Genomic DNA, 11,498 nt, shown 5'->3' on the forward strand with positions numbered 1-11,498 from the left:
GTATCCCAGCCCTCGTGCCTCCTTCGTGTGGCATGGCAGCTAGGCACCGAAAGGGTGCTACAGTTGAACACTTATTATTATTATTATTACTATTATTATTATTAAACGTCAGTTTCGCTACAGTTTCGTTAAGTGGAGTGTAACGTGTTTCAACCGATTGACCGTAATACTACGAAAGTGATATTTGTGCTTCACCTCTCCGATAAATTTTGCGTTCTTAGGTCCGATCTCGTGACAAGGACAGAACCGAACTCACTGGTCTTAATCTTTTTACCTCACACAGGATCACAAATGCGTACTCACTATCATAGCGGATTTGGGTTAACCCAAAATATCTAGGGATTTCATAAATGAAACTACTCACAAGATTGCTGAAAACTCTTCGACAGTTCACGACCGATTTCGCCCTTCTTGGGTCTCATCAGGTAGACGCACTCCCTGAGTTTCCGTCAAACTGATGTTCTACTAGGGATTTCGTTTTTGGTGATTTTCTTCCACATGTATTGAATGAGCGAGAATCTGATCTACAAATGCTACCAACATTTAGTTTGCAGTGTACTCTTAGAAATGTTCATCTTTATTCAAATCCCGTTTACTTGCTCATTACAGGTCGCACGTAGGTTTTTTCATCTCATCATGCCTACCTTGTGGCAGAAAGTAAGCGATAAATGTACCCCACTAACTGTAGTCTATCACGCAGTAATTTCGCGGTAGAACTATCGTGGGAACATCGAGATTGATGAAATCGCTCATGCCGCGGCCAGCTGCATGTTGGTAATGCACAATCGCCAGCAGCAAGGTACAATTTGACCGTATTTATAGCATTTACGGCATACGCGGAGCAAGGCGTAAATCTTCACTTGCATTGAAGTTGCATTTTTGTTGGCGAGTAGACACAAGCTCTAAAGTAAACTACAGAGCCACCTAGACACGATAGTTACACTTAATACTACTCAGCATCTGTGTATCCAGTAGTATCGTAAGTGGGTTGCACAGCTGTTTGCGTCTCTTCTCTCCTAGCTCACTGATTTAAGCTTATTCGTTATCGCACCAGTGCATCACTTCATGGGAACGAAGGCCTGCGCAAGCCGCTGAGCTAGTCAATAAGGGAGTGAATAGGTAGAATATTTCCAACTTTCAGTGAAAACACTCTATACCCGGTGGTTGACGAGCGGATCCATCGAGTGCATAGAAAACCGTTGATCTTTTTTTCACCGTCAGTAGTTTCAGATTCAACTACAGATTCAGATTCAGCTACAAATGTGTAATTCATCAAGAGCGTGACAAATCCATCATCCTAGGAAACGTTGTTCTTATCGGACCAGCGAAAAACAAGCCTCCATTTTTGTTGTACCTGAATGACCGAAATGTAAGAATTGTCGTTACTCGACAACTTCGGGATAGTTTCAGAAAGCACAAGATTTTCAAGATGGCGGCCGGCAGCCAACTTGGAGTAGCCTGTGAAGGGTTTGAAACAAGCATATCGAGAGAGAAGACCGTAATGTTAACTACTGGGATACTCGAGCCCCAAACGTTCGTTTGTAAACCTGATCAAGCGCTTTTTCAACCAGTGTCATTTTTGTTGGCAAACTGTTTCGTGACATGTGCAATCCACCTTAATGCACAAAATCTTAGCCCCTTCAGGTTATCTTGTAGCAGAGGACAGCGAGTCATTGATCCCAAGCACCGTTGACATTAGATGACAAAAAGGTGGAAAATTTACATCATAATAAAGATTCTGCTACACTGTTGTTTCCCTTATACCAACCACTGGTAAGTTAAATGTATCAATAGTATTGCTACGTACGTGCGGTGTATTGTACAGAATTGCCTGTTTACCGAGCTGTTTTAAGAATGTGGTCGCCAGGTGCGCCGCTATTAAGATGGAATCCAAGCGCCCAGTAGGCAAACGAAGTTCATCATCATCCCCAGAAGTAAATTCACGTTGGTGAATATATAAATGATAAAGCATATTATGCAATATGCATGGTACCTGGTGAATATGTATGAACAGAAACGAATATAAATACACAAACGTCCCGTACTGACTACGTCGCCCCGAGAAGTTTGCAATTCAGCGACCAGGAGAAAGGACCAGCAACCGTTGAAAGACTCCTGCACACTCATGAGTTTTGCCGTCCTAAACTAGTCTTGAAAACATTCCACCAAGTGAAGTCAACTACTTTCCAAGAAGTAACTAAAAACCTGCAGCTGAAATAGTTTATCGCGAAAATGTGTAGCACTTGTAAAGTGCTATTTTTCATGCTTAGTATCATCTTCCTTTTCCCTATCAATATCAGTCACACCACGGTACAAAAGTTTGTTTTACTGAAATACAACCGCAACCGCCCGCGTTTTAAGTCCAACGTGACTTTGAGACTTTTGCTAAGTGACTGTTCTGGTGACTGCTGGTTGACTATAATTGGCTACTACTAACTCCAGACGTGAACAAACATTTAAGCTACAAACACTAAACTAATCTATGCACACTTGCGGATTAATACTGCGATCACCGGAGGTCTGAAATACCAGGAAGATAGAACTTTTCCTGGTGTGGTGGTTCAACGGAATACGGAACTGCGGAATCTCATATTTTGAACTGTGAGTCAATATTTACTTGGATTTTCTCCTTGTGACTTTGTGTCTGGCTTACATTAGTAATTTGTTCTGTTCACTAGAGACTCCATAGGGCCGTTAACCACTACAAATGTAGCCGAATGATTATGACAATCTACGTTGACGGTTACACTCATCGCCCAATAAGTGCTGCCTTTTACATCGTTGCACTAATGCAAGCAGAAATGTTATTTCAAATGACCAATCACTTGTTGGAAAGTCAAATGGTGTTCTTATCATTGACACCGCCGGAATACAAACATCTTGAAAAATTCGGCAATGGCGGTACATGTACTGGACACGGGACACAGAGTAGATTTAGAAAATGTTGAGGCGTGTTTTCACCTCAACCAACGGGAGCCGTACCAACTGAGTTGCCAGGGATGACGTCACACTTAGGCACACGCCATTCCACCAGTTTACCCCCGAAGCCTTTTGAACGTCTACACAGAATCAATCTCTGCCCAATTGTAGAAGTCGAGACACTTCCTCAATATTGGCATGAATGTTTTTCAAGTATTATACTGTTAGGTGGAGTTGTAACGACTGATGGGCACAGTTCGAGTGCATAAATGTGACGAGAACAACCACGTTGGGTAGCCTAGCTGGCATACCACCCTTCCTGAATTCACTGACTTCAGCCAGACGTAAGATATCTTTTGCTCCTAAGTTTCTCAGTCCAAGATTCCACATACTGACCTTTGCCCTCCAAAAGTCCCACTTTTTGTCAACTGAAATCAAGATTCCACTTGGCTCATACATGAAATTAAGGGTAACGACTGTATTAAGGTCTCTGTAGGACAAAGAGTCAGGGAACTTCACACCACAATGGGAAAGCGCAGGAGAAAAATAAACAGGAAGTCGAGAAATGCGGATGATTATCGAGCGGCACTGAAAAATTCGGCACTTAAGGAACATACATTGAACACGGAACATAAAATAGACTTAGAAAATATTGACGCGAGGACTATGGTCCACGTCACAGAGATTGATGGCCAAACACTCCATTGTTAACAGAATGGAGGGCACCGAACTGGCAAGCGTGTGGAGAACTGTTTTGACCCAGTCGAGCTGACACGTTATCAGGAGTTGTCATCAGCTGAATTCCGATTGACCTCGTCCACCTTCCCTCCCCCAACTTCCCCACCCCCCAACGAGATTTACCGATGGCACCCGCGGTGAATCATCAACTGAAGCACCCTGAAGTGGAAGGTTAAAGGGCCAAACTCGATCGGAACTAATTTTAGACTCCCTCAACCCATCAAAGAAAGATTTTGGCAACCATACTAACCAACAAGAGCCGTTACTTAACACTCAACACTGATCTAGTGCTTTAATATGAAGATGTCTTACTGTTTGGTTCTCCGTCTGCCTTAAAACCTGCTCACTTGACCTTTTGCATCAAAAGCAAGAAGTTGCCCAAACAAAAAAATACCAATTGTTTACCAAGCCCTTCCATCACCGTATTTCATTATTCGGAACTATGAACAACAGCGGCAGTGCGAAAAAATTGGAGACATTTATGCATTCTGACTTCTTTGGTAATAAAATATACAATTGGATGTCTGGCAAAAAACGTGCAACACCACACGCTCTGATGTTACATCGATCAGCCCACTTTCCTTTGGTTGTTTTTTTACCTGTGAGAATATATCATTTAGTAATCAGGTCACGGCCTTCAACTCCTAAGATACCTGAAACAACCAGCTGTGACAACCAGCTGTCACCCTTTATTTAGCTGTGGCCTGCTACCTGTTTCTGCTCTGCACCGACCGATGACTCTGTGCTTACTATGAATCCGTCTTACACTGTAATCCCTGTTCCATGATTCTGAGCTGAATGAATCCGACAAAAACCACTGACCACTCAAACTAGCCCGTTTTGACTAGCCACAGTCCCTGAAAATTTCCGTGAAACCACCAGTGCCAACTAACACCAACGCACCTATCGCTGTATCCTCAATCCGCACAACGCGTTTGTCAATCTCAGTTCGTGTCTTTCTAAAATCTGGGATGTTTGCCAACGCGTTCGCCTCAACTTAGTTTTTGACTTGATCACGTTCGAGAAAAAAAACATGTCGAAAGGTCAAGAGACATGCTGTAATTCTGCATGTACATATAGATACCAACCTAACCACAAGTTCGGCAACTTTGGCAGCTACTGTACACGAGCTAACTCACCACGGATTCTCTCGAATAATTAAGGCCCTATTACCAGTGATTTTTAATTACAGCAAACTCGTTCGTTCGGATGGCTCCGAGGTTAACAGCGAACTTACTGACCGGAAAGTCCATGGTTCAAATCCGACCACCGCATCTCGACCGCTCTGGTCTAGACTTGGGCAACCTGGCAGTATCTCAGCTTCTTTTGGGTGACCTTGAAACTAGGCACCGAAAAGGTGTTACAGCTGAACAGTAATTATCCACTTTTTCATTTGGATTTCAAGAATGGTGGAAATCACTGGCCTGACCTTGCAGAAAATAACGGACAAGAAGCAGTCTTTTTTCACGCTGCCTAACGTAAAACCGCATTCTTTTGGCTATCCTCTCAACTTACCGATAAGATAATTAATAATGAAGCTAGTTTTTAGAGTTGTGTGAAAAAACTAGACACCTGAAGAAAATTTTTGCACATAAATACAGCAGTAGTTTCCATCTTTAGGGAAACTTAAGGTTAATGAAGTTATCATCCTTCTGCTGAAGTTTATAAAAATCATCATCCTTTGTTCCGTGCGTTGCGATTTCAACCCCCTGTTTTCCATTATATCTCCCAGCAGTCTACCTGTTTTTTTTGCGCATTTACATAATTTAACGTTGTTTTTGCAAAATTCTGATTGTCTTTTTTCTTAAAAAAGGAATCGAATTTCATGCGCTATGCAAGAATGTTTTCCGCTCCCACAAAGGCGCTAGGTTCATTGTGCTCCGGGCATGAGCGAAACCCTGATAAGTTGTCGATATTTGAGGGATGAGGTTCTGATACCTGCTCTCCCTGTTAGAACTACCCCAATTCGCCTTCTGGCGAAAGTGGCGGTGAGGGTGTGCAATGCTCAAATGCGTTAATGTTATCGTGATGCACTCTGGCTGCTCTTCATTCGACTGGACAATTTGTCATGTCAATGAATTTTTTCGGAAGGCACTAAAAACTTTCACACGAGGACGTCATGAAAACGGAGAATCCTCACTTTTCGAGAAGTAGTTTATGGAAGCTGCCACTGATATCTAGTTACTTAATGTAAAATCTATATAAAATATCACGATATTTGGGTGGCTAGATACGTGGAGCAAATTGGTCGGATATTTGTCATTGAACCTGATGCCGGTTTTTTCATGTCATTTCCTTTACTCGGATCCACTCCAATGGCTAGTAGCAACTAAGTTGTAGCAATGACAGAGTCAGAATCTGTTTACATAAAACTGAAGTAGTTAGAACGAGATAACAAATTTTACACCTCCTGGAAGTATCTTCAGCTGTCGGCCACCATCATTGCACACTTGAGTTCGATTATGGTTTGCTCGTCGGGGAAAATTGCTCGTTATTCATTTATTCGTCAATTTTTGGGTACTGATATTGATGTTCATTATCTTGATGTGTGATGCTGTCCTGGTGTACAGACACGCCGAATCCCCTGCGTGAAAATAAATGATGTTGCTAGGCTAGAACCCTTTGTATGTAACTGCTGCCACAACACCTGCTTACTTTTGCTCAGGTAGAGGACATTTAGTTTACACTACTAAACTGTTATCAGTAAAACGTTTTATTTGCACAGAACTGACGGAATCTACTCCATGTTGAGGCATGTTGGTGATTCCTTCCTATCCCCCCCAAGTGATGGTCACAATTGCTCTTGGCACCGCTACGGTTGAAGAATACATGGTTATCGTTGCTGCCTTGTTCGTGAAAAACCTAAGCAGTCGCTTGTATTGCAGTACCCGTGAAATTATGAACCACATCAAGCGATTCGGACGAGTTTCTACGCAATACGAAGGCATACTATATTCGAAGGACATTGCACCTGGTGAGATGACCTTCATCATGCACCGAACCACCCGGAAGGATGCAAAAGTCATCCAAACTAAGGGAGATGGCGTCGAACACTCTACCCCAAGTAGTTTTTCACACATCAATGTGGGTAAGCTGGGATATTCTTCCCCAATAACCGGGTTCGTGAGGTGCACAACCATGAGCCTCTAGGTGACGGGGCGTCAAAAGAGTTCAATCGCAACCGGCGGAACCTTGAAATGAAGCGAAATAAATCTTCTACCGACAGGAGAAAGGATTTCTAATCACAATTTCTTGACTGGGAAAGGAACACAGCAATCTAACTGGACGCGCCGTCATGCTTTGCATCATAGTGACTGCTGCATAGTGACTGTTGAATCCATTTAGACCTCTTGAAACACATCTCACGCTTGTTTAGTTACGGTACTTTGTGAGCCAGTCGCGTTGAACTGCATTTTATCTACTCCTAGATACTCAGAAAGCAAGCCAATGAGAATCGCTACTCAACCTGATGGCGTTATGGTCACATAACCAATTAAACGTAGCAAACCATTCAGGATGATCTAAAGCTTCTCCTGTGGTATAGAAAGTGCATGAAATCGGTGTTTTGAGTTGGGGTTCCATACTCTATGCACAGTAAAACATAGGGGGGAGAAATATCAGCGTGCGTTGCAATTTAGAGCTTATCAGCCTGTAGGAAGTGGGCAAACCAACAGATGCTCTGGGTGCACCGATGGTTCAACAGTAACGTACTCTCCGAACAAATTATCAACGTGCATTATGTTTTTTGCATTAAGTTGAACAACACTGTAGCCCTACGCACTGACGATAGTGGTCCGAATTTAGCACTATAGCCACGTTTGTGAATAGCCTTTTCTGATAGGACATTCAAAAGCGTATAAAAACGTGCTGTATTGTTTGAGAACTCCAATAACTTCAGTAAGAGAAGCAGGATTAATAAGAGTTTGGCCGGAAGAAAAAGGTATTGCATATCCACCAGGGTGCAGTTCTTGAAATGGTTGGAGATCAGTGCCTGTGAAAGTTCGCGAGAAAGTTAAAATGTAGCCATATTTTATAAGGTATGCAACGCAGCCATCTTAATTTAGTTGTCGAAGAAGCCACAACTACAGACGCCAATCGTTTTTGACCAGGGCGAGACATTTTCTCACCTACTATATAAGTGAGGAGCTAAAAACCTGTCTTCTTGTGCATTTGCTGCGACAGTAAATTGTGAAAACAGTCAGAGCAAACCAAGTGAATCATTCACCGGTAGTTGTAGCTATTGGGTGAACGGCTATATCATTCTGGTAGTCCTCATGTGGTGACGAAATTTATGGCCTGATGAAAAACTGTTCGGACATCATAGATCCGATTGGAGAAACAGTGCTTGGAAACAATCCGAAAAGAGTGGCGACCGTCTTCAGAGCTCAATTAGAAATATTAATTGTTCAGAATGTCCATTTTCTGTTGGCCTGTAACTAGCGCTTACTTCGCGAATTCCTCCGTGTAAGATCACCTGCGATAACTTGATAAGATGGAGGTCTAATCCACTGGCAGCGCTCTTTCCAAAAATTGTTCTTTTGAGAGACGAACCCCCTGAGAACTGGTGAGAATTAGCTTAACTTGCGAGGAGGACGATCTGACCTAGCCTCAGCATGCTTCGAGGAATTGAATACACCGTATTTGTTTGAGTAAGATTCAGATTCTGAATCCTCCTATTGTCCACGCCTATGGTGCGGAAATTTACAGTTTCATCAGTTTGCATAGGAAGCTTTTTTCGACGGCTTGATGCTAGCAATTAGATGATCGTGTGACTGGTCCTCATACTGAGCACTATAATGAAGTTCTAAGCAAAAATCACGAAAAAGTGAAATCGCAATATATTTCTTTCAGCGACAAACTGCACGCCTTGCAAAGTAACGGTTTTCAGCTCTTTTTTTGAAAGACAAGTTTTTTTACAAAAAGTTGATGGAAACTTGGGGAGTGCGCCTACCTCCCCCAAGAAAGGCGAAACTGGTCGTGGGCTGTCGAAGGATTTTCAGCAACCTTGTGAGTAGTTTCCTTTGTGAAAGTTTTTTTGCATCTTCATAGGCATCCTTTTCAATTAAATTGGGACGATTGTTTTCAGTCAATTGGAAAAGGTTTGGAACCGATTGAGAAGTCATCGTTTCAGAAGAGCTGGGTAAGTAATCGGTAGTTTTTATATTTGGGCAGCGTTTCGTTTTTTGGCACAAAAGCTTCATCAGGTCAAGTGAACACGTCACCAAATCGGCCAGAAGACAGATGGGAAACCAAGCAGTAAGTCCTCTTCAGATTTTCACACTAGATTAGTTTTGAGTGTCAATTAAAAACTGGACACGGGACACAAAATATATTCAGAAAATGTTGAGGTTTTGAGGTGGTCCACGTCATGGAGAGTTAAAACTGCACGCCTTGCAAAGTAACGGTTTTCAGCTCTTTTTTTGAAAGACAAGTTTTTTTACAAAAAGTTGATGGAAACTTGGGGAGTGCGCCTACCTCCCCCAAGAAAGGCGAAACTGGTCGTGGGCTGTCGAAGAATTTTCAGCAACCTTGTGAGTAGTTTCCTTTGTGAAAGTTTTTTTGCATCTTCATAGGCATCCTTTTCAATTAAATTGGGACGATTGTTTTCAGTCAATTGGAAAAGGTTTGGAACCGATTGAGAAGTCATCGTTTCAGAAGAGCTGGGTAAGTAATCGGTAGTTTTTATATTTGGGCAGCGTTTCGTTTTTTGGCACAAAAGCTTCATCAGGTCAAGTGAACACGTCACCAAATCGGCCAGAAGACAGATGGGAAACCAAGCAGTAAGTCCTCTTCAGATTTTCACACTAGATTAGTTTTGAGTGTCAATTAAAAACTGGACACGGGACACAAAATATATTCAGAAAATGTTGAGGTTTTGAGGTGGTCCACGTCATGGAGAGTTATAGCCGAGGCGGCAGAAATCGCCAAGCATCCCAGTGTTAACAGAATAGAAGGCGTGGAACTGGCAAGCGTGTGGAGATCGGTCTTGGGTCACTCAAGCTAACTCGTGTTGGTGTGCGATTAGCAGAGGGAAGAGTAGTCATTATCTGGATTCCACCTAACCTTACCCACCTCCCTTCCCCCAGTTAAATTGTCGCAAAATTCACGTGGCCACGAAGACCAAAGAAAATCTACCAGTGGCACCCTGAAGTGGAAGATTAAGCAACAGAAAGCGATCAGAACTAATTTGAGACTCGAGAAATACACACTCGTTTTCAAATCAATTTGGTTTTCACAAGAGACTCAACTGAATCTCTCGTTTATGATGTTCTACAACTGAATGTGCTGCACACAGGCCGCCTCATGTTTCACTTGGTACGATATTCGAGATATCGCAGTATATTTTCATGAAGGAAACTACTCACAAGGTTGCTTAAAACTCTTCGACAGCCCACGACCGGTTTCGCCCTTCTTCCATAAGGTTAATGGAAACTCGGGGACTGCACCTACCTGATGAGCCTCAAGAAGGGCGAAACCGGTCGTGGGTTTTCGAAGAGTTTTCAGCAACCTTGTGAGTAGTTTCCTTCACGAAAATAATTTGAGACTCCTTCAACCCATCGATCCAAGATTTTGGCAACCACACTAGCCGACAAGAGCCGTCAGTCGACACAAAATCGATCAACTGTGATAATCCGAAGAGGACTTACTGGTTAGTTTCCCGTCTGTTTTAGAACCTGGCCAATTTGTTGACCTGTTCACTTGGCCTGATGAAGCTTTTGTGTCAAAAGCGAAACGTTGCCCAAATAAAAACTACCGATTGTTTACCAAGCTCTTCTGAAACGATGGAATGAAGGTTACTTTTTATGTGTGCCTCAGAACAGCTTTAGTCAGATAACGAATACCAAGTGTTTTGACCTGTATTAGCCCCCAGTCTGTCCCATTCAACTCGGGACCTCTCCCTGAAGAGCTATGAAATACGCAGAAATGTTGGCGCTTTTGACCCCAAAACTTACCGGAATGTGCAAATTCCACAGAAGTAAAGAGTGAAAACACATTTCTGTCGGGTTACAATGGGCGATTACGTTTAAAAGCAAAGTTTAACCCTAGTGATAAGTCCCGATGTTCAGTTTTCATACCACCGCATAAGATTAACGGCTGGACCGGGTACCATGGCCCTGATGTAATGCAAGAAACCATGAAATCTACCACAGCGCGTGAGCTCCACGTCAGCGCGTCTATATTTACGGATAGACGCATAAATTCTCACAAGTTGTGTGGGCTCAGGCGACCGACGAAAGCTCAACCATGCGGCTGGTAAACCAGATGATTAGTCCATGTCATTAGACGGACAACTGATCAGAATTTCAAATGACGATCGATCGGTTCACTTCGGAAGCTGCAGAATTTTACTCAGTTATTCTCAATCTATCAACGATTATTAATGTAAGGGTTATAGTATTGTCGCAAAGTTGGTGGTCATACCTCAGGCCCTCTTAGTCGCTTTCCCCTGAGTATACCTTCGTACAGAACGTGCGTCTCAAACGATACATTCTTGGTAGGCTTGTAGTGGGTTGCTATGCTCCCAGCTATCGCGCACGTTTACCATTTTCAACTAAAAGTCAGTGTTTCGCAAATCCCGCCTAATCATGTCTCATCATATACTGGTAATTCTATTTTAAGTTTGGCAATCAGGTAAGCTAATCAGAGTAATTACAGATCGATAACACTGACGATGCAAGCATTGAAAAACACCTAACTGTCCACAATTTAGGCTAAATTCAGCGGTTTTAACTACCGACTGTGCATTCCATCGGTGTGCATGACGATGAGGTGAAAGATGGTCTTCTTACTGGTGTCCTTTTTTCACATCAGTATGTCAATATTAGTTTATCAAGTAATCT

The 11,498-nt window shown here is 42.7% G+C and overlaps 1 protein-coding gene across 1 annotated transcript; it reads left to right on the top strand.

The window, feature by feature from the left end:
- Positions 1-350: 350 nt before the first annotated feature.
- Positions 351-9,937, top strand: T265_06984 (hypothetical protein; the record flags this gene model as incomplete). The annotated part of the gene is made up of 8 exons (XM_009172401.1): positions 351-425; positions 610-616; positions 3,359-3,594; positions 3,634-3,794; positions 4,850-4,968; positions 6,443-6,631; positions 9,519-9,647; positions 9,744-9,937. The coding sequence occupies 8 exons, from the start codon at positions 351-353 to the stop codon at positions 9,935-9,937; spliced, it is 1,110 nt and encodes a 369-aa protein (XP_009170665.1).
- Between the last annotated feature and the right edge of the window lie 1,561 nt (positions 9,938-11,498).

Source organism: Opisthorchis viverrini (genome assembly GCF_000715545.1).
Source record: "Opisthorchis viverrini unplaced genomic scaffold opera_v5_153, whole genome shotgun sequence".
NCBI classification, from domain to species: Eukaryota; Metazoa; Platyhelminthes; class Trematoda; order Opisthorchiida; family Opisthorchiidae; genus Opisthorchis; species Opisthorchis viverrini.